Source organism: Ambystoma mexicanum, chromosome 10, assembly GCF_040938575.1.
Source record: "Ambystoma mexicanum isolate Mex_15411 chromosome 10, UKY_AmexF1_1, whole genome shotgun sequence".
Classification (NCBI taxonomy): Eukaryota; Metazoa; Chordata; class Amphibia; order Caudata; family Ambystomatidae; genus Ambystoma; species Ambystoma mexicanum.
Window position 1 is genome coordinate 261,551,458 of NC_090932.1, and position 26,001 is coordinate 261,577,458.

Genomic DNA, 26,001 nt, shown 5'->3' on the forward strand with positions numbered 1-26,001 from the left:
CACTACAGAATCTGCTTTACATTCTTTGCATGTGAAAGACTGTGCCCTTTTCATTGATTGTTTTGAATTGCCTAAAAGTATAAACGGGAAACAAATGCCAAGATACAGAAAAAAAAACAAGCATTAGCAAAAATGGTTGAGTAAAAAAAATAGGGGCACAAAGTATGGAAATGGCCTGTGATTTGAAACTTCACGACAAAGCTTAGCATTCCAAAGGCATCTTACTATCAGGGATGGAGTAGACTTAACAACATAGGGTCAATTAACATGAAAGAAATGGTTGCTAGACATGGTGATGCCAGTAGCAGCGAACCACATAAGGAAAATGTTTTACGAAAATGCAGAGACAACGGATGGACTCAAAATAGGACAAGCAGATTTGCAATATGCCCCAGGGACAGTAAGGGAATACGTGATATGATCCAATGCTGAAATTATCATCAATTTAAAGAGGGCATTTTTTTCTTCTTTGAAGGGGTTGGGCCGACTAGTAGTTGCCAAAACCAGATGATAAAGGGAACAGCCATCTGGAGCATACAAATGTTATTAAGTGGAAGATGGTCTGTAGCTCACCCTATACGATTGCTCTATTGGTAAAACTAAATATTAAAAAAGGGAAAAATCAAAAGCAAAACAAATGGCAGCTGTTAGTAAAACTACTTCAACAACATAGCCTTCTAACCTTTACCGCTTTCCTCTGTCCGTATAACTAGAATAGTGGGATTTTCTTAATCCAATGGGATTTGCCCACAAATAATATAATAAATTAATTTGTATGTAAGGGCAGTTGCCCTGCCACCCGCCCCCATTTAAACGGCAGTGAAGTAATCAGGGTAGGTTGTACCCATAATTGTTTATTATCCACAACACATTTCATCAAGACACATAGATATTGAAGAAAGTTTGGAAAAATATTTGCCCCACCCTCAATCAATTTTTGCAGTAACAATGTTGGTGTATTTATAACTGCAGACCCTCCTAAAAAATATAAAAATGCGGCTCCAACAAATATTGCTGAAGAGCCACCAACTTTTAAAGAAATAGATGGATCAAAATGTCCAAGGGTGGTCATAATTGCAATCAAAGCTACAGTAAAAGCAGCAAGAGGTTGTATCAATATCCAACACAATGAATTACACAGCAAGTTCTTTTCTCTGTCAAAATCAATAATGATTGATGTAACTTTCAATTAATGTAAAAATGTTGTTGTAAAACTCATAACACAGAAAACAGGAATTGTAAAATAAAGGAACATTTTAGAATTTTGTAATTTTTTAAGGTTGTACACATGTTTTTACCTTAAAAAGGAAATGCTTTTGTAATTAATTATTGACCATTTTGAGAACAAGAAGCATATTGAGAATTCAAGAAGTAATTTGTGAATGTGAGAAATGCATCCTTTGAGCTGATGAACACATTCTGACATACCATCAATATTCTAACATATTGTGATGTATATTTTAGAAGATGGGCTATTTACATCATATGGCTAATCATGTCTTCTTAGTTGGATACTGTTATTTATTTTTGTTTCACAAAAATCTCCCAGTACATTGGAAGATCAAATCCACTGGCAACACTTTGGAATCATACTCCCAGAGTTTAAAGCACAGTCTCCTTACCTTCTCGGGGATCTAGATCAGAACTGCATTTACTTGCTCCATGTGGCCTTCAAATGTTTCACAATGAATCAGAACTATAGTTCATGGACATGACCCCTAAACCCTAAACAGAATTCTGAGCTTCTCGCAATAACATTGCAAAGTTGTTCTTTTTGTCTAATTGTATGAAACTTTATTTTATGTATATAAGACATTAACGCATAGGCAGTACTAGCCCTACATTTGTGAGCAATATCTCCCCTACCCTTAAAAGCAGCAGTCATGGCATATAGCAAACACATTCCCTAATTGTCAATCGCAATGGGTCGAAAATAACACTTCAAAGAATATGCTAGGTAATGTAACCACAATTCAGTTCTAGTTCTCTTCTGAGGCATTAACAGCTTAATACAGAGCCAACCACAGCAAATACCTAATTCTGTTTTCTTGGCTTCACTTCAAGGAATATCCCTGCAAAGATAATGAATGAAGCCAGGTAGTTTTGCCTTTAAGAAGAGTACTCATCCAGGATATTATTATGTGTATTGCCATCACACCCAAACCTGCTATACAAGTTACTTTAACAGATATGTGGGGCATGGATTTTATTGGAGGACATTTCCTGTGTGGATCTTGCGCAGTATATAATCATACTACGATGACCAAAACGATTAATTTAGGTATGTCTTAACCTTGGAGATTGCATGATCTTACTAATTGTAACAGTACCAATGTAATTTATGGATCTACATTAAAACAATGCATTCCCTAAAACATGAGTTTCAAAATTGCAAAGCCGACTTGCTCACATTTTTTAAACACTAGCTTTTGGGTATCTTTGCATGTGTCCCCCGATTTCCCTTTAATGCATGCAGGGGGACCCCCACAACCCATAATGTCGAACTAGGAAAGCGGGGGGGGGGGGGACTCTGAAAACCCCAGCTACCCTAGTTTGGCATTTTTCGATTCAGTGTTTTCAACTATGCCGAAAAAGTGCATTCTGTATTTTTATTTCGTTATTTTGGGGAATACTGTAATTTATATGATCACCTGCCCTTGTGGGTTAAGATATTTATTTATTTTTTATTTTTTACATTTGTAGAGCGCACTGCAGCCCATAGACATCGAGGCGCTATTACATGAAGGCGTAAGCAGCAAGATTATGTAAACATAGGAAACATAAGGTACTTAGTTACAGAGAGAGGAGCGGAGCATAGTTACAAATGACGTTCATATGCCTGTAGATATAAAGGCAGGTAGGTTTAGACAAACAGCCTAGTTATTAAGGCTTTGCGGAAGGCTAGGTGAGAGTCAATCCCCCTGAGGAGCGAAGTTAGGGCGTTCCAATGTGAGGCTGCTAGGGCTGAGAAGCTCGAACCGCCCGCACGTACTCTACAAGTCTTGGGGGTAGAAATCAGGTTGGTGTAGGCAGATCTGGTGGGCCTGGCCGAGGTGGGTCATGAAATTCTCTGGGCAAGGTATGGAGGCATTTATGGGTGAGGGAGAGGATTTCAAAGATGATCCTCTGCCTAATGGGCAGCCAGCGGACCTGCCTCCTAAGGTCGGAAATGTGGTCTTTCCTGGAAAAACCTGTTGCGGCCCTGAGGGCGGTGTTCAGGGCAAGCTGGAGTTTAGCAATGTTTTTATCGGAGGTCCCACCAAGGAGTGCGTTGCAGTAGTCCAACCTGGATCCTATGATGGCCCTAGCAATAGTGAGGCCATTTTGTGAGGATAGGAAGGGTCTTGCTGCGTAGATGAGTTTGGAGTAGTATGCCGATGAGGAGGCTATGGCATTAACATGCCTGTCCATGGTGAGATTAGAGTCGAGGTAGACTCCTAGAGTCTTGACTGTTTGGGATACCGTAATCGGTATGTTGTCGATGGTAAAAGAGGTGTATTGTTTGTCAAGGGTGCCTAGAATAGTTGGTGACCCAATAAGTAAAAGCTCAGTCTTCTCGCTATTGAGACAAAGCCAATTGTCTGCCATCCAGGCTTGGATGGTGGCGTAGATGGAGTTGAGGGTGTTCTTGTCCAGCTCATAGTCACCTGCAGATATATTGGTAAGACTATAATGAAGTGCAAAAGCAGGATAATTGAAGATCAGAGTTGTATTAAAAACAACATTGACAATGCCCCATTGGTGAAACATTATCAGAGTATGGGCCATAGTTTTCAAGATCTCCAATGGTTCATTCTCAAAAATATTCAATGTAGTAATCAAGTAACCATCAACAAAATTATTATTTTTTTAGATTCTTATTTTTCAGATCAGTAATCCCAAAGTAGGTACAGAAGGGAAAAACAAACCGATTTCCAGTACATTAACCAAGCAGGCATTATCTCACTGCGTAGCACAGTACACATTTTTCAATTGAGATAGTTGGTATGCTCATCACTTAGTTTATACATTTCGCTGTAAAATTTAGTCTTTAAATTGACAAGGGGGTCCTGGGAGTCTCTCTGCCAGACATTAGTCCTGGTTACGAGAGACTTACCCAGAGTCTTTAGCTCACTATCTTTCACAGAGAAGAAATATCCCAGACATATCAGTCTTTGTCCTGCCCTGGGGCAGTCCAGCACCGAAATGCTAAGCAATTCCCCTCTGAACAAGAGTACCAACAGCATCCCCAGACACGTGTTTCGGTCTGGTTGGACCTCATCAGTAGGGAGGAGCTGTGTCTCTCTAAGAATAGTGAGCAAGGGGTCCACGTCTGGATTCCCCTAGTAACTTAGGGTGAGCTATTGGTGGCCAAAAGTGGATAGGGTGGTAGAAAGCTTTGTAAAAAACTGCAATGCGTGCCAATCGAGTGACAAGTCCACGTGTCTATGTGAAGTTCCCCTGATACCAAATAATGTACCTTCCCAATCTTTGCAAAAGTTGGCTATCGACATACTAGGACCAGTTGCAGGATTGGGAGATGGTTACAAATATTTCTTTGTTTTAGTTGATTTCCACTCAAAGTGGGTGGTATGGGATGTGTCCAGAGAAGTAACTGCCAAAGAGCTGGTCTCCTTTTTATAGAGAGTATTTCTCAGGGAAGGGTTTCCATCTGAGTTGGTATCTGATAATGGGGTACAATTTGTATCACAATTAATGAAGTCTTTCTTAGAAAGTTATGGAATCAGGACAGCGTTATATCACCTAAGTGCAAATGGTTTAGTGGAGAGGCAGGCTGTTAAAAGGAGGAATTCAGTTAACCCTGTGTTCTAATCAAGATTGGGGGAAAATACTAAATCACATGTTGTGGAGTTATGTTACCACGAGGAATGCAGGGACATTTCTCCATGCAGTCACTCTCTGATGGATTATTACCTTGATAACATTTTAAAGTTTTGTTTTAGAAATGATTGAACTTTTAAAAACATATTTACAAGGAAATTCCTACATTTTCTCAAATGCTTTTGCTGTGGTTGTTGCAGTACTGCAACTGGAAGCATAATACTCAAGTCCAAAACACTTTGGGCCTCATTACAAGGTTGTCAGTCTGGTAACAACGGTGCTGGTAACCTACCAGCATCGTTGTTACCGGACCGACAAACAAGTTCTGCGGGCGGGTGTCGTAACGGCACCTACCCGCAGACCTTGAAGGTAGCACCAACACCATAATGAATGGTGCCGGTGCTACCGTCCTCCCCATTCCCATAGAGTCCTATGGCTATCGAATGAGAATAGGTTGTAATTTTCACCGGCACCCGCCAATGGGGAATTACGAGGACCGCCAGGGCTGTAATGCCCCGGTGAGTCCCCATTGCTGGGTGCCGGAAAAAAACCGACCCTGGGAGCAGCTGTGCCATTTTTACCGCCACGGCTACCGCCAGGGTCGTAATGAGGTCCCTTGTTTTACAGCAGGGAAGGAGATCTGCTGCTTCCATACAGCGCAGCTCATCGAGTTGAGTGCCTACTTTAGATCCCACTGTGCAGCCTGCAGTCTCAGGTTTGAATCTTGGCAGGGCCAACTCATCCTTTCTCCTTCTAGTGTCAAGAAAACAAGCACCGATATTTACTCCAGCAGTTACTTTGCAGAAAAGCTGGAGGAGTCTGACTTGAAGTGCTATTGAAAAAGAGTAATACAATTAATATGATGTCATGTGTTACATTGTCAAATCTCGTGAAATGCGGAAGTAGTCGAATTTCTAAGGAAAATACACAACAGATAGCTACCAAGGGTGGACTGGGACCAAAAGAGGGCCAGAAAATAATGTTCTAAGTAGCCCTATGACATACATATTCAAACAGCCGAAACCTTTTCCTACGGAAACATTTGGAAATACCACAGGAAAGAGTCCCAGGGTGCAGAGGCCTACCTGAAAATCTCCAGAGTTCCCTGATCAACCATGTCAGCTACACTGGGGAACACTCAATGCAGTTGTTTTTATTGATCATCCTGTTATTTGGAAGACTTTCTAATCAGAAAAAACATTGTGGTATGCCCACTTAAGCGTTTCGTGTGAGTAATCAAATCGTTTGCCTAATTTCACACAATAAATGACTCATTTACAAGAGATTGTCAACAAAATTTAAAGTATATTAGTCACATTATTACATTCAGAAAAGAGAATACAATTATGAAGATCTGCTAAAATCTTTACAATTAGACCACAATATAATATTTACAAATGAATCCTCCCACCAGTTCTTTAAATATTATGCCTTAGTGTTATAAAACTTTTTCTATGGGTCAGAGGAAAAAAGGACACCCATTATCCCCTCACTTTAAAATACACTGTACCTCCAATCTTAAACCAGAGTGTATCATATCCTAAAACACCTTTCAACCTCACAATAGAAATTGTTTTGCAACGGCAAGAGTTGTACTTATAGAGTACCCACCACCAAGCACCCTCTACCATTCATCACTGGTTCTGACCTTATATTGGCTCATAAACGCCCCCCCAATAACTTTAATCTTGCTTCTATCAAACAGAGGCAATCAGTCATCAAATGTTGCATAGTTTCCGGTTGCATGTTAGAACCACATCTGCAGCTGCACACATCCTTACTGAGCCGGGCTCTTATGCCCAATATCTTCCTAGTGGGCAGGACAATCAGCCTCATTCTTAGAAATATGTCTATACATAGCATTTGGGAATTTCTTAAGATAGTTTGGTAGTATATTAAAAGCTTTAATCTCTCCTTTAAAATTGTCAAATGACTTATACCCCGGAGCAATCGCTTTGAGTACTTATCAAATCCGCTGTCCATATTTTGTTTTTGGCCTTTCCAGGATTTTGTAGTAGGAGATCAATATCCAAGTCCACATGGCTACACATCATTTGGCACTTTCCAGCCCATGCAGCCAATGATTGATCAGATATGGCCACCAAAGTTTCTTTTACAACAAAGAATAAAGAATTATTCCCTGCCATTACCCATTTCCTGTTTAAGGATAGTGTTTTCCTGCCAATCATTGCATGCAGGCATAACAGGCCTAATTCCCAAAGGATGACTTGGATTGGTATAGATCGTGGTAACACTAAGACTCTTCCAGAACAAGCCTCCCATCTGATTCCACACAGATTTAGGGGTAATCAGGGTGATTTCTGCACTATCTATCACCTGCTGTTTTTGCACTTAACCTTGCACTGTCACCCGCTGGCCACACTTCTTGTTTCCTGATGTGTAGATCCTATGTCCTGTACTTGCTCATCCTCCCCTTCCCTCAGCACTTTTCCCTTTTCCTCTGCCTTGCACTTGCGCAATCTCAATGTCACTGGGCCTAGTAAGATCGCTGTCTTGTTCCCCCCCATGTTTCCCTCCCCTACCTCGTTGAGCTTTCAAACACTTGTGTATGGGCACGCTATAAATAAAATATCATACCATATCATAGGTTATGGTATAAAATTGCAAACCAACCCTTGTGCAGCTAATTAATCCACTCTTAGTATCAAGGTTACCACATTAAAAGAGTGTCTTACATTATTATTCAAATTAAAAACCAAATTACAATATGTATCCACACTAGTAACCTAAGAATCGTATATTCACCACTTAATAGAAACTCTTTTCTTTGTTTTCCCAGGGTTTAAAGTTAAAAGATTGGATTTAAGGACATCCATCTTCAACTTATTCTCATCAGCATAGGATTGTAATGCTGTTAATTGTCTTTGGAGCCCAATTGGTGTTTGGTCTGTCAAGACCAAGTCATCAGCATATAGAAATCTGTGCACTGGGTGTCCATTAGAGCGTGATTGAAAACATTGTACAGTGTCTAATTGTTCTTTTATGTCAGATATCTAGAGGTTAAGCTAAGCAGGGGCCAAAATGCACCCCTGCTTGCTTTAAACCCCTACATGTTGCCATCCTCTGTGATAGACCCCCCTGCTGACTCAACCTAACTTTCAACAAAGTTCCACTATAGAGTTGCACCATGATGTCTATCAAGTTTTCCAGACATCTCCAGCCTCAAAGCTTCTTCCACAGGCGGTTACGATCAAAGCTTCAAAATTCAATTCAAAATCTATAAAGACCAGGTAGGATACTTTTCTTTCTTTCAATGGCCTTCTTTTGAGCAAATTTAAGATCAACCCATTCAGGGCAGTGCCTGCCCATTGTGTAAATCTAGATTAGTGTGAATTGAATCGCTCACTTTCCTTAACCCACTGTTTCAGTTTTCCCAAACCAATGATGCAAAGAAATTCCCGGTACATCCAATAAGGCAATCAGCCTATAATCCCTAGGACGTGATCTTTCTCCATTTTAAAAGTTCTGGACAATTATCGCTCCTTTCCAAGAGGCTGGCATTTGCTTAGTTCTTGAAATCAGAGCAAATATTGTACCCAGCACTTTCTTCCAGAGTAATGGATATACTGTAAGAATCATGTTTCATAAACCGCCCGGGCCGGGAGCCCTTGAGTTACTGTTGTTAATCAATCTTATGATGTCCTCTACTTCAAATTCCAACTGCCACTCACTCAACATTTTTCAGTATGGTACTCTGAGGCATAGATGCCGGTAAAATGCTCTGACCATACCTCCTCTGGCTCTTGGTTGATTAATATCGCAGCCTGTTGTGTGTCATTAAATTCCAGACCATAGCTGGATGACAAGAAGTGATGGCCGCTAACATAGCTTCCGTGTCCTTTTCTACCATCTGGCTGTTATGTTCCCAGAGCCAGTTCTTATATTTTAGCTTTATCCTCTTAACATTCTCGCAGCCACTCAAGTGACTTCTTCCATGGCTCAAGTTTCTGCCTCAGGGGTAGATGAGCCCCGTTTCAAATGCTCGCAGTTATTTTATGAGAATGCTATTAGCATGACCATTGGCTGGCTTAAATCGACAGCTGCCTCGTATCCTGTTCTGAAGGACATCTCATCTGGCATATTGTTTGGACTACCCAAGCCATTAATATGTCCTGTCAGTCTGGGCACAAACCCACTAAGCTGAAGCAAGCTATTGTTGAATGAATGAATGAAATGTATATATATCGTGCATCACTGACCCTAAGGCTTAAGAGCACCGACATACAAACAATAACAGAATACATAAGTGACTTAAAAAAACAGAAAGTCTATAGTACAAAAAACAATTGACAAAATAGCTGCATAAGAAGACAGCAACACACTATGTTAAACAGCAATATCCTTAACGGGTAATCAGATCAGTTCAGAACAATTCTTAACTTGGAGGGAGAATTGGTGTCCACATTTTTCATCCTATTCAAAAACAGAGGAAGAGAGCTATGGCCACATCCAACAACAATACAGTCAGTGTTATCAGTGGAGCACCAGTTGTTTAACTTGTTATTCCGTTGCTTAAAAAGCCTTCACTGGATCCTCTACTCCCCTCTAGTTTTCGGCCTATCTCTCTGTTACCTTTCTTCATGAAGCTGCTGGAATCACTGGTTTCCCCTCTTCATTCTTCTTTTCTTGGGTCTTCGGGTTTCTTTGAATATTTTCAGTCTAGTTTGTTTCTTGACCGAGGTACTGAGAGTGTCCCGGTCTCTCTAATGGATGATATGGCCAGGCTGGCTGATAAGGCTGCTGTAGGTGCCCTGATATTGTTAGATCTCTCAGCGGCATTTGACACCATCACCAATCATACCTTACTGTCTTGACTAGCCTCTGCCGGCCTTGAGGGTACAGTTCTGGACTGGTTTACCTAATTTTTAGGTGATAGAAGTCAAATACTTCCCCCCTCCCATTTTATTCTCCCTCCTTGTCACTTTCCTGTGGTGTTACTCTAGGACCTGCTCTGTCTCCAATGCTTTTAAATGTCTAGATCCAGTCTCTTCTGGGTCTCCTCCACTCCTACGGCCGCAGGTACTACTCGCATGCCGACGATACTCAGATCCTGATCCTCTAGATCTGTTCAGGCAGAGATGTCATTGTGCCTGCGTCGATGCCTGCAAGCCGTGCAGGATTGCTTCAACCACAATTGGCTGAAGCTCAATGGAGACAAGACGGAGGACAATCAAAAGTCAATATTATTCCCGAATGGAAAAGTACAAGAAATAGAAAGTTTCATCAACTGTAATACAAAGTATGTAGTCGATGGCATTAAATTCCACTGCCAAAAAATGTACATTGGCAGCACAATGAGAAAATTGAAAGAATTATGGAACACATGCAAGCTATAGAAAATGCAGATGAAAAATAGCCAATGGCAATGCATTATCTGAAAGAACATTTGGAACAACCAATTACAAATCTAAAATTCAAGGATTTTGCAACTGTATAAGCATCCAAAAGAGGTGGTAGCAGAGAACTAAGATTACGGCATTAAGAAGCCAAGTGGATCATGTACATGGAAACATGTTTTACTGGTTTAAACCGAGACAATGAACTATGGTCAAATCTCTAAATCTGTAATTCAGCAAAAGAGGATTTGATGGATTGCTATTATTTTGTTGATGGTTTTACTAGCATTGCCAGTCTTATGTATGCCCACCATATATACATATGTTATGACGCATAACAGGTATAGTGATTAAACACTTTTCAAAATGGCCACCAGGAAAATTGGGCTGTGACATCATCGCGCTTGACGTTCAACATGATGATAACACCACATATATATATATATATATATATATAAATACAGCTGCCATCTTGAAACATGGGAAACCATGCAGTGAAAGAGACCGAGCTGGACAATTGAATCCGGCTTAATAAAAACTCAAAAGGTAAGCAAGGAAATGTAAGTCTTTTAAACCATAGGTCGACCTTTAGAAGAAGAATTGTGTACTGCCATTCCAATTCTTTCTTGTCTTTTTACAGAACTTTGAATAATGCTCAAAGAAACCAGAGCAATTTAAATGAAATGAGCAAATCAGATATGGTTACAGAAGACAAGAAAATCCCACTGTACTATTAGAGACAAAGGTAGGCTTGTGAACGAGATATAGGCTTTTTATATGAACTCCATGTTATAAGGGTGTCACAGCAAAAAACTATTAATCTTAACACCACATTTATATTGCTGTGGATTTACTAACAGTTCATGTCAAGACCCTTTTAAGTCAGAATAGGCACCATAATCTGTGACACTAGCTTTGAAACACCTTAAAGGCTTGCACTTCTTCAAACTTAATGACACAATTAGATGGATTTTATTCAATTTTCAACTTGGAGGAATAGGATTAAGTTCATCATCATTGTATTGTTCTATTTTTCTGTAATATTAAATTAAGACCACTAACTGCAAAATCCTCCTGAATATCCACCCCACTGGGTGGTGAAACACGTGTAGAGGTGATGTAAAGAGGATACTGAATAGCAAATTGAATCTTTCACTTTGGCACTGATGCAATCTATTAAGTGAATTAAGGAGGCAACTATATTTTTTGAAGATGTCACAGAGTTGATTTAACGACGATACTGAGGAGCAAACTGAATTCTTAAAGTTTTCACAAAGATGTAATGAAGCAATTTGGAAGTCAATTGAATCTTTGATTGACATTTTACAAAAGGTTTCATTAAAGGCGAAAGTGAACCACCAAATCTATGTGATGCTATTTAATTCAAAGGATGTTTTGTCGTTTTGCACATTCAAACTGGGAACCACTATATTTATATTGATGTCTATGCTTGTATATCGGCTTGGGACCTGCTTCTTTCTTGCTTATTTAAATTAATCACAGTGACCTATTTTCACCTTATGCAGTTTTGGCCCCGATTGAGTTCCAGGTGAGAAATATATTTATCCTTTGACCTAAGGGTCGTGGAAAATAGTCATGTCATTTCTATAAGCTTATGATCACTAAAAGGGGAGCAAACCATTTCCATCTTTGATATACAGGGGAAGATGCTATCCGTAACACACATATTCAAGAATAGTCTCTTGCGTACCCCTTCCCCGAGGTCGGAGTAGCCGGTTCATCCCCGTTCATACATCCATTGAGCATCTCAATCTCATTAAAGCTGCTCATCTCTTTCCGCAGCTTCTTGCAGCTGAACGCGCAGTGACCTGCATGAGCAAGTCGGTGTCTTGTTCAGGGCATGTAATATTCAGATCTCCACATAAAACGAATGCTGAAATATTCATCAATCAAACATGCACTCACTATAGAAGCCACACAATCCAAACATTCAGAAGTAGAACTCGCCCGGGATTCCAATAAACATTTCCGCCTTATTCCAGGTTGAATTTTCTGTCTGAATACAATTATTTGGCGATTTCCAATCTTGGATAAACATCCCCTTGTTATTCCTCATGGCCAGCAGAGCATGAATCAAGGGCAGAGGTTTCCCTTTTCCTTCTTTCATTGCAGGGTTAGAGGAACAGCAAAGCCATCTATTGTGGAGTGGTTAGATAGCTAAAATACTAAATCAGATGACAGAAACATGCTACCTTTTTGCGACTGAGCAAATGCGAAAAGCCTCTGGTGTTCCATGACTCCATTATAATTTCTGTCTGGGTAGTTACCTAGTCTAGTTAGCGCTGATCTTTATTCAGAACTAAAGCACTAGCAGGCCATGACCAAGACTCCTCTTGCCCACCAATCCTTTGAACCATCGGAGAGACCGTTCTAAGTCTTCTTTCGGCCTGGTATCTGATCAGCATGTCACTTTCAAGGGAGGGTATGGTCTCCTTTTGTTCTCCCCATTGCACTCGCCTAGCTCTAATTCAAGAGATACCATGTGATCAGCTTGACATGCTTCCACGCGGTCAAAGCCTATTGGAAGTAGATAGGAGGCAGCCAACAGGATACTGTCCCTAATTAGTTTACAGCCAACATGCTGGAATACTTTAGTTGAGAGTCACAGCAAAATTCCACATGGCCTATACCTCGTGACTGGATGGACCTTATCTGTGGAACAGCATAAAACAGATTAAGCACATTTGCTTGATTTAAATATATGATTTCATTAGATGTAGGAAGCTGTTCAAAAAGAAGAAATCTATGTAAGTCCCTCTGTGTGGCAGAATGTTGAGACTTTCCAAGCTACACTCTTTCTTGTTTCCCCTGCTATTTGTTAGATCTTTGATGTCTCTGCTCCAAAATACAGCATTCCAGTTCTGATTGATCCTGCTGCGCCTCTTTAGACTGAGGTCTACAGACCACATTATTAGATAGACCAAAGGGGGACTTAGCCTGTACCACTGATGCGATTTCACCCAAAGTTCTTGTTTGTACAATAGGCATTTGTTCCTCAATAGAGTCCGTGGAATACACACTGAAGTTCATTATGTCATCGTAGTTTTCTTCCATCTCCACTACCTCCTGTCCGATGGAGTTATTCGGGAGGTGAACCTTTTTCAATGGATCACGTTGTGACTTTCGACCCAAATCTATTTTCTTTCGCTACTTATGTCACTGCCTGTTGAGGGAGAGTCAGGCTCAGAGAAATGTTCTTGAACCACAATTTATTGATCTAGGCAGTGACTTCTGCTTCTTCTTTTTTTATTTGTCTACCTTTTTTCCCCTTAGGTCTTGGCTTCTTCTGCTGATATAAAATGTAATAATTTGTCTGCTCCTCTGGTGATACTATGATTAGGGAAGGGGGGCAGCTAATCCATGTATCTCCTATTCTGAGGCTTGATCCTCATGGACATTTGCTACAGTTAGATTTAATTAATTCCTACATTGAGTAGTATTTATCTGGATACTATAGGTTTCCTCTAATGTGTTCACCCCGGACCTTACAGGATCCGGATAGACTTTTGGCCGCCTCTCTTCCCCCATATTTTGTCCTTGCTTGCCATCATCAAATACTTGTGCCAGAGTATGTTTATTAGCCGTTAAGATCCTTGAATCCACAATACTTTTGAATTAAGCATAGTTAACAGAGACCAATGGTCTTGGGTTTTTAGATTTAAGGACTCATAAAGCTTAACCAAAGTGATAAGTGCAAAATTCATGGTTGGAATGGCCATAGCTGCTGGAGACTCAACCATCCCTGGAGCAACTAAGGCACATAGATGCAAAGGACCTAGCTCCAAAATAGATGTCGAAATAGTCTAAGGAGCTAGATGAAGAGTTCGAGTAAAGCACAGGCAAGGCTGAAAGAGCATTTTCGCCGCTTACTTTGTTTCCCTCGCAATTAACCTTTAACTTTCGAAGGACCAGAATCAGTTACCTGTTGTAGCATTACCCTTTGATCTTTCTCCTTTTGTGTGAAAGTATCTCCAATATCACCAATTTGTGAACTCAATGCATTCATACTCTTGGTTGGAGTATGAAGCAAATTCAGCCCTTCTTCATCTAACAGAATTCTGTGGGATCATAATTTTCTCATGTTCCTTCAAGTTAGATTCCATGGCCTGTAACTCAACCAGTAGAGCTGCATCTAGGATTTCATGACCCTGTATTGCTCTTTCCCCTTCTACAATCGGCGAAACTGACATCGGAGTTATGGTTTTATAAAAATAAGTTGTAATTTCTGCTGCATCTGTTTTAGATGCATTAGGGATGGGGCAAAAGGGGTAGGTTATCTTCAGCTGCAGGTCTGATGTAAAAAGCCTAGCATTCTCTGTTTTAGGGTTTACAATGTTCTCCCTTTGGATGGCTAGGGCGGGTACGCTTGGCTCACCTGGGCCTCCCCTCTGGTTAGAGCCAGCTTCCCCAAGTGATACAAGTGCCTGCTTGCACAGCTGATGCTGATGTGGGTGGCACAGGCGCCTTACTTCCTAAGGTATAACCGTATGATATGGCAAAGATCAATCTAAGTTTCTATCTGCTCATCAGTCTCGCATTGGTGCTTCCACCTTCTGTTTGCCTGCCGAATGACTGCCGCAGACTGCTTCCACTTGCTGCCACCACTTATGCTCTGGCGCTTTGCGCTACGCTGGTGTTTTATACACACATTCCTCCCTCTTAGTGTTAAAGGTGCAGCTCCCAGTCAGCAAACTGGTCTGTACTCAATTCACAAAGCACTGGTACTGCCGCAGATTGCCTCCACTTGCTGCCATCACTTATCCCCCCTTTTCTACAATGTATATTATGAACCTCATTGCAAATAGGTTTGCTACACACAGCCTAGGTTTTAGACGCAACCGTTCTCATAATGTCCAAGGCTCAGAGCAGAAATTTAGAACTGTGCATTGCTCAGAAATACTCTCTTCCCTGGCACTCGAAGCAATGAGCTCCTTATCCACAACAGAATTATGTTGCTGTTTAGATGGCTGTGACACTCATATAGACCCTTTATTCAAATGAGGGTATATGTAAAGAAAACATGCTGAAAGTGGCCCTCTCTCTGCATCAGCCCATTCTGTGTAGAGTTTCTGCTCTGGCCTTCGAACTTCGAGTACTATTGTGGACGCCATCTTTTTTTTAACAATGAAAAGGCAAGTGAAATCTGTTGAATTTAAAAGGGGGCATGGTGGTGTCAGTGATCATCTCTGCTGTGCACATGGCAGACATGGCGCTGACTTGCCATCATGTGTGCATTGAAAGATCCCACACACCCTTCATTGTGCACATGCAGTGAATTTCAGGGCTAGATTATAACAACGCGGCTTTTGTGTAAAAACAAACGTTGAGAAAATGCCTAGATAATACAGAAGAGAACCCAGATGTTTTGACACAATCTGTACTATCTAAAAAAAAATGTGCACTAGGCAAACAAGAATTGTACCGCTTCTGTAGCACGTTTGCTGCATAACATAAAAACATGTGTTTACTGCACTTCTCTTCATGTTATGTAGCAAACACGTATCCATTCTATTATCTAAGCAGCAAAATGAGTGCTTAAGTCGTTTGCTCCCTTTTTTTGCATACGAGCAAACAGATCCCAAGCCTGACTGCACAGGAGGTTAGGCTATGTCCTGCACACTGTCTATGTTGCCTGTGGTGTAGACTACACACGTGGCTTCATAGCTGACACCAGTAGAGTGTAATGATCTCTTGATCCACTGATGTTCGACGTTTCATTCCATCCTGGGCTTGTGAAAGATTTTGGACTTGCATATTTTGAGCAATGAAGATCATTGCCGGTTTGTGTGGTGATTTTCGGTTCCTCTTTCTTTAACTGTGTTACTCACTTACTGACAGAAGTATGAAAGGCTTCTAGTCGCAGAGTTGCTGTGCTTGGGCACTGTGGCTTTGTGTATGAATGCACATTGGAAACCGTTGTTTTGCAGTTTGCAACATGGGGCTCTGCATCGACTCTTTGTACAAATGCAATTCAATATGATAATTACAACAAGAATGTAAGTTTAATGGAAATGTACGATGTTATCCGTGAAAGAAGGAAGAAGAGGGTAAATGCCTTTTTGAGTTGTTATTTTTTTCCTTTCTTCTTGGGCAAGGGGTGAGGTTATCGTTTGACTTATGTTGTGTTTTGGAAACATACAATTGAATTGATTGTATCTATTGCTTGATTATATGTTAGTAAACTGAATAAACTAGTTTGAAAAAAAGAACTATACAAATGTTAAGCTATCTTTAAAGGACATTCAAATCACATGGATAGTTTCATTCTAGACCCTTTTCATTTCACAAGAAAACAACATTTGTCTTATTCTAGAGGGGACTATTTTGTCCCCATACAAACAGACGTTTTTTCTCTGCCCCTGGGAGCGTGTACGATGCTTCTCTGTTGTCAGTTTAATGTATGTGACTCCGCGCCCGTAAGCCCTAGGGTACCTGGTGTGCGTTACAAATCTTAAACATAAACATAAACAAAGGAACAGCGCAATCCACTTTAGCCAGCTCATTGGATACATTCACAGTGCACAGCGTGAACACTATAGTTATTCACTTCTGGTGGCCATAACGCAAGTCCAGGACCAGCCAGGGGTTGTCACCTTCGGAAGTAACCACTGCCTGAATGCTTTTCCATGTGTTGCATACATTGTGCTTCCAGTAAATGTCACATAACGGCAACGTCTGATCTATCAAACTTCCACTGCCAGGTCAGTGAACCCTCTGTCCAATCCTGTGCTGGGATGCTCTGTTCTTGTGTGCCACACCAAGATCTGTGGGAGTCAATCATGAAAGCGATACAAGAAATCAGAAAAAAGAGCCAAATGACTATCACATAGCTACAAATGAAGATAAAGCAGCGAGGCTGAACTGATTTCTCTTTCCTCTGTTACTGAATTTCTAGTTTTAAAGCCACACCAGCTACTGTATTCACTTGCACATTATAAGCACAGTGGCATGTAACCTTCTTTTCGCACAACAATTGAAACCTTTCTATCAAAAATATATGATTGAAAATACTGTGATACATTTACCAAATACAAGTGATTAACGTTTAATCTTCATGTCCAGAATGGTTCTCTGCTGTAGCACGGCCAATGCTGGTTTTGCTCATCATTCATGTAACGTGACAAGAAGTTAAACTCCTGATGAACCCAACAAGTGCATTAGAGCTTCCTTGGCCATCTGGAGTGAATAGGTTTAGCTGTCTTTCATCATGCAAACACCTTAAGGCACAGAGCAAAGCACCATCTTTACAAGGGAATATTTCTAATAAATACATTTTAGTGAATTCCAGCAGAAGATGAAATGTGGAGCTTGGGGTGATAAGTAACAGAGCTGTTCACATGACATCCAAGCCTGTGGGAAGCCAGGTCTGACTTCAAAGGTTGCCCCTGTCAGCTGATTCATGCTAATCATTGTTTGTAGGCAAGCCTGGTTGTGTCTGCCCATGCCCAATTTGAAAGCACAGATTAACAGAATGTTCTTGCAGCATTAACTTTCAGATATACAATGCTTTTTTCAGTGTAACTCCACAAACATGTGACTTAAAATCAAAAGGAAAGGTGTTATAAAATCACATGAATCTCCTGTACATCAGTCCAATTGCCTATATTTATTAATAATTTGTTCAATTATGAATGTTCATAAGTCAATTAAAGAATGATCACACATGCCTATGCTGCATGTACCAGCATTTGTAAAGACTGCGCCAATCCAGAAATCCATCTTTCCTCAATATGACACATTGCTATGATAAAATAGGGAACAAAATATGATTTTGAATTCAAAAGGGCTAAAGTATACAGCCCCCACCCTTTTTCATGTCCTGAAATGTGAACCGCCTGTGAGGGTTTGGGATTGTCTACCTATTAAGCAAGCCAATGGAAATGTTTGACCAATCAAAAAGTGTGAGGTCGCAATATCATAGTGTGGGAACACAAAAGGAAAAGGAAAACTGAAGAGCTGGGATTTTAAAAGGCTCCCAAAGAGGGAATCTGCCCAAGTGGATGAGTGCTGAGCTTGGATAATATCTGGAGGTGAATGGGCCTTGTCCTGCTGGGAACCTGAAGTATATTTCACCTGAGGTAGATTTGATTCCCTAAACGCAGGGATCTGGGGGGCCTAGCTGGCTGTGAGAATTGCATGGGAGCTCTGAGGGTCCATGCTGGCACTGTGAATTCAAAGAAATATCCAAAATGTGAGCATGCCAATGCCCCGAATTAAATTAGACATGCCCTCTAGAACAATGTATCAGCTAAGTCCCTGGTGTTGGTAGAATGAAGGGTGCCACTATGGGGAGCTCATTCCAAAGAAAATATACACATTCTGAAGTGGGAAAGGCACCTTGCTTCCTCCCTTTATGAAATGCCAAGTGAGATTTACTTTCAATGAGAACCAACAGCTTTTTTTTGGGCTTTGTGCACAGCGTAGAACAGATACATTGTGGCACCGATGAAGTAAAGCTCTTTGCATTAAATCCAATGAAACTGTATCCAGCATGTTTTCACAGGTGTAGTGAATAACGTAGGCTCTGTTTCAAATGTGCACATTTCATAACCTAACAGAGAATTGCTTTATAACCTGCTACCTGTGAAAGCCATAGATATTAAAAAAGATACATTGGGATATGAAAGGGGTTTGAGCAATGCCACTTGCATTACCCTAAAACAATGATGCTATTGTAAATTACTGTCACTCCTCACCGATCACATTACACCATAGGGGAAGGATCCTTCACCAGTGGGTCCCAGACTGCAAAGTGAAGTGGGGGGGTAGTCATTCCCCTACTAGAAAATAATTACACATTTCTCCTGTTTTTGAGTGGATGAACCAATATACTGTGCTTTCCAAATTGATTGCATTTTGCCCCTAAAACACTCATGTTGTTATGCATCGCCTTCATGGTTGGTCTCTTTGGCGCAGATGGCGCTGTGTACTGGGTTTGCATGTGCCTCGCTCCAAAACGGCACCTGTTCTGCCGTGTAGCAGTCCAGTTCTCCCGATATAGGGTGGATTGTGTATCTCCTCCCCGACGTCCGGATCCAGTACTTCTAGTGCCTGATGCCTGGTTCCGGTGTTCAGCGTGTTGCTACTGCTAGAGCAGCCACGCTTCGTGAGTTTTCACTTAGTGAAGATCCCTACGTTGCAGCTTTAGAATCCCACTGTTCTTGCTTTTCTGATCTGTAACTCTTTTCTTCCCTCTATTTAGGGAATCCTCTCGTGCTGCCAGCCCGGTCATTCGCATCTCCTGAAAGCCACTTCCCATTTTCTAAAGAACTCTCCATCCTCTACACAGTAGGTATCCCGAGATACATTCTCTGTCTACTATCACATACCCTCACAGGCATAACCCCACTCTTTTTCCTTACAGTCCGCTATGGCAACATTCTTCCAACAAACTACATCGCCCATAAGCCACCGCGGCGGGACGCCAACCTTTGCTTTCCCGTATCCCTTTTCAAAGCAGTCTCCTGCTCCCGGTAGGACCATTAGCCTATCCTTTATTTCTCTATTCTTGTTGTATTCTGCTCCGTCCACTTTTGCTCTGTTTTGAATGTTAAGGACATGAGACAGCACACGATCCTGCGACTCCTTCACAACGTGGATTCTAATGGCCCCAGCTAAAGGGTACCGCTCTTACATTCTGAGACATGTCAACAAACACAGCCGCCAGGTCTTAACCATATTGTTTCCTTACCATTTATCAGCACTCCGAGCAGGGCTTCGGATCAGGAAGGACATCCCGCCACCAATCGGATGCAAGCATACCACGCTCTCTAGCCGCCAAGCATTCCCTTCACGTCCACCCAACGCTCACAAGCATCACAAGGTTTTTTCCCTCGTGAGGGTTTCCCTGGCGCTCTCACTGCGGTCAGGTTGATGAGCTCTTCATTCTTCAGGCTGTGCCGAAGACCAGGTCAGTGATTTCTTGTGCTGTTCCCTAAGGTTAAGTACTGGGGTATTTGAGCCTGTAATTCAGTGTGATTTGGCCATTATCAGAGCTAACACATCTAGAGTCTAATGCAACTCGTTATAGATTGAATTAATTTACTTATACATGCTAGTAACTCACAGAACCATATTTACATGGGGAATTTAATTTGAATTGAATGATAACGATGTTGATGTGTATGGCAACTTTCTGTGCCCTTCTCCTTTCCTATTTTGTTCCACCCTCCCTTGCCACTTGTCCAACCCTTTTGAAGACCATGCCACCATGCCTTCCTCACAGCACGCTGCACTTCCACACTGCATATGCTGCACAGAACATATTCATACCTGTTTTACTGCTTCATTTTTACTTTTTGTATGCATTCTCCAGCCTTCTGAACATTCCTGAGGGGTCTAAGGGTCATTCACACATCACAAATGTACATACGAGGTGTGGTCCCTGAAACTTAACTCACCCTCTAAGAGTGCTTCCAGCTCCATAGCTCAGGCGTCTCAATTGCACCACAATCATTTGAAACATTGGTAGACTACCGCCAGGTGCCCTACCACCTGGGCCTATCCCTCTCCTGAAAGTGATCTCAACGACTGTGGCCTTATCTAACTCTCTTCCTCAGGGAATTACTAAGATACTAAATGACCTAAAGAGGTAGTGCACTTCTAATGTGTATTCTCTCTCTCTCTCTCTCTCTCTCTCTCTCCCTCTCTCTCTCTCTCTCTCTCTCTCTCTCTCTCTCTCTCGCTCTCTCTCTCTCTCCATTCTTCTGTCTCTACCCACCAACTCCCTACTGTTCTTCCCTCCAATCATTACTCCTGACTCCCACCACTATACCGGTCTCTACTATCCGCTACCCTCCTGTCACTCCTACATCTCTGTTTCCTGCACACACATAAACTCAGACCCACAGTCTACCCCAAATCTAGTTTCAAATTCCACCCTGTCTATCTCACTTCACGAAATACCTCCTACTATGCCTATTATTTGCCCTACGATATTCTCTCCCTACTCCAACATTCTGTCTCACTACCTCCTATTCATTCTCACCCCACTCACATCTCACTCTCATCCAAACAATCAATAATTGGAACCACTTTCTTATCTCAAACAATTTACCTCATTTACTCCCAAGAGGCCAAAATATCCTCTGCAAGTTCTACTGCAACCACTCAGCACTCCTCCCTAGTCTTTGGGTCTATCACAGCTTCCTCCGACCTCACCCATAAACCTTTCATACCCTTTTCAAACAGCTATTCTTATAGCCCTGCCTTTCCTGTTGTGGAGATACTCTTGGTCCCCACAGGCTCTGTATGTCAGCTGCTCTCCTTAGCCAATCTGTACCTGAGATACTCCTCTAGGGGTCGGGACATCCCCGAGAAGTCTTTAAGAAGGCCTCTAGTCCAACCTCCATTCCATTTCCATTATTGTGCCATTAGTCATGTGCTCAGGCTGCTTGCATTTTTTGGGAGTTTCTGTGTAAACAAGGGTTGAGTAGGGTTTTTGGTTCTCCCCTGTTCCCCTGCAGTGGCTTGTCAGTTACAGTTCTTGGTTTGCTGGCCCACTGCTTCCTAGTAGGGAAATTTGTGGATACAATGGTTTGCTCTAATTTTTCTTTAGCCGGTGTTTCTTTCCTTTAGAGGGTGCAACAATGATTAGTTGCTGTAGGTTCTAGGTGTTGTACAGGATTCCCAAGCTGGTCATATCCCGCTGGCATTTTGGAATGTTCTGAAATGACAGAAAAAAAGATCTGGCTAGGACAGAGGTGTCTAAGTACAGAGATAGAGAGAGTGGTACCAAAAGCCCTGCTCATATTCAGACACTCTGGGGGTCTTGGGATTGGGGTCCCTCTCAACTCCTCTACACAAGTCTGGGGCAAGACCTGCTCTTGCTGTTCTTTGATAGGCTGACTACCCCAGTATGAGAGGGGTCCCAATGCCCCCCCATAGTATGGTCAAATATTTGCCATAATCAACCACCCTGAGGGAAGAGACTGACACCAACACTAAGGTGTCAGATGAACTTGGGAAGCAGTACCTCCCTAAAACAAACTACACAGCCCTGCTAGTTTGACCATTTAGAAAGAAACAGAGCACCCAGAAAACACGCATACAATTCCCTTCTTAGCACAGAGAGACATCCCACACAGGCGTCAGAGACACCTGGCCTCCCTGAAGAATGCACCAATGCTAAAGTGTGTCAGTTGAGGCTTTCGCTGCCACCTTCTCTCCCCTCCTCTACCCTTGGCTGACCCACACCCTGACACAGCCCTGTCCTTGCTCTACTCTTCTATTTCTGATACTCTTGATGCTCTTGCCACTGTCATGAGGATCTGTTTGAAGTCCAAAGCCAAGTGCAATTCTTGGTATGACTCAGATCTAGCTACACTTAATCATAAGTGTAGGGCGGCTGAGAGGAAATGGAGGGCTTCTTGTTCATCCTCTGACAAACTGGCATGTCGCCTGCTGCAAAGAAAATACCGACTTTCTGTTCTCACCAAGAAGAGAGTCCACATTCAATCCTGTGTCTCTGCGGCATCTAACAACTTGGCTGAACTCTTTAAAATCTGCAAGGAGCCAGTCAACAATGCTGCAGTCTATACCCCTCCTCTTACCTCCCAGACTCTTTGCAATGCCCTTGCCACCCACTTTATCTCAAAAACCCAGGACATCCTGTCCACCCTCACCTCCCCTCCCCCCTCTCCCCTCTCTGTCTGTGCTCACTGACCCTCTCTCAGCCACCCCCCCTCTTTCGCATCCTTTCCTCTTTTCTCCCCTGATGAGGTCGCTAGAAAAGTCCGATCTATGAAAGCCTCGTCAAAACAGGTTCATCCTGTTCCTCTAAAACCATCAAGGACCACATTGATACCCTCACTCTTGCTCTTACTGATTTCTGCAACCTTTCCTTTGCCTCAGGATCCTTCCCCTCCCTTCTGAAGCACTCCCTGGTTCATCCTCTTCTCAAGAAACCCACAGCTGATCCTACTTGTCCGGATAACTATTGCCCAATTTCCATTACTCACTATTTGAGTAAACTCCTTGAAAAGTTGGTCATCTCTCAGGTAAACCTTCATTCTGATTCTGTTTGTTCTCTCCATGACCACCAGTCTGGCTTCAGAGAAGCCAGAAGCATGGAAACTGCTGTCCAGAACATCCGTGAAGACCTGCTCTCTAACCTTGACTCTAACATTCCCTCTGTCCTCATCCTACTCGATCTCTCTTCTGCCTTCGACACGGTCAACCATATCGCCCTGCTCAACCGTTTCCATGATAACCTGGGTATCAACGATCAGGCTCTGGCCTGGCTGACCTCTTTCCTCTCTGATCAACCCTCCCAGGTCCAACCTGGGGCCTTCCTATCATCTACTCCCTCTCTACCTGTGGTGTTCTCCAGGGGGTCTAACCTCTTGCCCTGGCTTTTCAACCAATACCTGGCACCTTTCACCCACTGCATTGCCATTTTCTGCTCATATGTCCAGTGCTACGCTGATGACACTGTACTCATCTTCAGGCTGCCCTCAGCCACCTCCTCTCCTTCCTTCATCTCAGATTGCCTAATTGCCATTCAAAATTGATGTGCCGCCAACGATCTTTGTCTAAATGCCAACAAGACTGATATCCTCCTCATTGGTACACCTTCACCATCCTTTCCACTATGCAGGCCTCTCTTGGCCCCCCTCTTAGTCCTACCTGCGAGGCTTAGAACCATCTGTGACTCCACACTTTCCTTCTCTGCCCACATCTCTGACATCCCTGAAAAGCCAAACTTCCTACTGAACCTCCTCAGAGGTACTCTACCCTTCCTCTTCTTCCCCCAGAAGTTCACTGTCTCCTAAGCTCTGGTTCTCTCTAAGTTGGACTATTGTAACACCCTATTTCTAAATCTACCTTCCTCTACTCTCTGCCCCTTACAACTTATCCAGAACAGGACTGCAAGACTTGTCCTTGGCCTCAAGCCCTGGGATCATATCTCTCCAGCTCTGAAATCCGTTAATTGGCTCCTAGTGGATGCAAGGATTAAATTCAAAACCCTTTGCATTGTCCACAAGGCTTTCTGGGGCGTGGGTCCAAAATACCTTCAACTATCCCTCCGTAAATACCTCCCCTCTCAAGCTCTTCGCTCCTCTACCTCTAACTCTCTCAGAGTCAGTTCTTTTTCAAAGAAATTAGCTGGGGGTAGATCTCTGTCTTCGGCTGGGGCCTCCCTCTGGAACAGTATCCCTGCCACTTTGAAACTTAAGGAGACCCATCTCCAGTTCCGGAAGCACCTCAAGACCTTCCTCTTTGCTTCAGCCTTTGCCCCTCTTCTCCCCTGCTGATCTGTTTGTTTTTTCTCGGCACTGTGCACCTGGCCACCCTCTGTCCTCCGGGCTCGGGTACCTGCTCACCCTGCCACCCTCCTGCACTGCCTCCGGGCCACCCCTTGCACTGGGGTCTGTATCTGTACCCGTGCAGTCCCCCACCCCCTGTATTTTCTTCTGCACTTATCCGACATACCCTATTGACTAACTCAGCACTTGCCACTTGTTGGCTGCACTACCACCGCTTATTGCCTTTATTATTTATTTATTTTATTTATTATTTATCTGCTTCTTTTCTGCTCGGCGCTTTCCACTTCTCCCCTCTTCCATGCACTTTCCCCTTTTCCCTTTCCCATGCACTTGCACGTTCTCAATGTCACTGGGCCTAGTAAGATTGTTGTTTTGTTCTCCCCTGTTCCCCTCCATTGCCTTGTCGCGCTGTGAAACACTTGTTTATGAGCGCGATGTAAATAAAACATCAATTAAATTCAATTCAATTAAATTCAATTCAAAAGTGCAATGCGCATGCATCTTCCTGATGAAATTCACACACAAAAATATTGTCATCAAGAGTCTTGGAATGCAAGGCCCACAATCAGGTTTTGCGGAAGCCTGCTTAGGCTGACAAACCTGAAACAAATCCTCTATCCCTAGATTTCATGAAAATATGTAACACCAATTTAGCCTGAAGGACCAGACTCACTGAAACGCCTACATTCAAGGGGTTGCAGAAGGCTGAACAATTCTGGCCACCCTGAGTCTCACATCTTTGACATTCAACTGTTGCTGAGGTTATTGGAAAGTCTAACCACCCTGACACAAAAAGACACACTCACCAGCCACACCAGGATGGCTTTTCACCTATGGTGCTACCATCAGTAGGATGGAGCTGTGCCTCTCTGTGCCTCTCTAAGAATAGAGAGGCACAGCTCGACCCTACTGATGAGGTCCAACCAGACAGAAACACGTGTCTGGGGTTGCTGTTGGTACTCTTGTTCAGAGGAGAATTGCCTAGCATTTTGGTTCTGGACTGCCCCAGGGCAGGACAAAGACTGATATGTTTGGGATATTTCTCCTCTGTGAAAGATAGTGAGCTAAAGACTCAAGGTAACTCTCTCGTAACCAGGACTAATGTCTGGCAGAGTGTCTCCCAGAGCCCCCACTTGAAATTTGCATATTTTAAGTAACTTTGGGTCTCACCCTAAGTTATTAGGGGAATCCAGACGTGGACCCCTTGCTCAATATTCTTAGAGAGGCACAGCTCCACCCTACTGATGAGGTCCAACCAGACTGAAACACGTGTCTGTGGTTGCTGTTGGTACTCTTGTTCAGAGGAGAATTGCCTAGCATTTCGGTGCTGTACTGCCCGAGGGCAGGACAAAGACTGATATGTTTGGGATATTTCTCCTCTGTGAAAGATAATGAGCTAAAGACTCTAGGTAACTCTCTCGTAACCAGGACTAATGTCTGGCAGAGTGTCTCCCAGAGCACCCGCTTGTTATTTGCATATTTTAAGTAACTTTGGGTCTCACCCTAAGTTATTAAGGGAATCCAGACGTGGACCC

At 42.6% G+C, this 26,001-nt stretch overlaps 1 protein-coding gene across 1 annotated transcript in view; it reads right to left on the reverse strand.

Annotated features, from left to right (window-relative positions):
* Nucleotides 1-6,132: 6,132 nt before the first annotated feature.
* Nucleotides 6,133-26,001, reverse strand: part of LOC138492856 (galactosylgalactosylxylosylprotein 3-beta-glucuronosyltransferase 1-like) — an 80,162-nt gene continuing 60,293 nt past the window's right edge. The window contains exon 4 of the mRNA XM_069620188.1: nt 6,133-16,963. Coding sequence (XP_069476289.1) covers nt 16,883-16,963 — 81 coding nt within the window. The 3' untranslated portion in view covers nt 6,133-16,882. The remainder of the gene's footprint in view (nt 16,964-26,001) is intronic.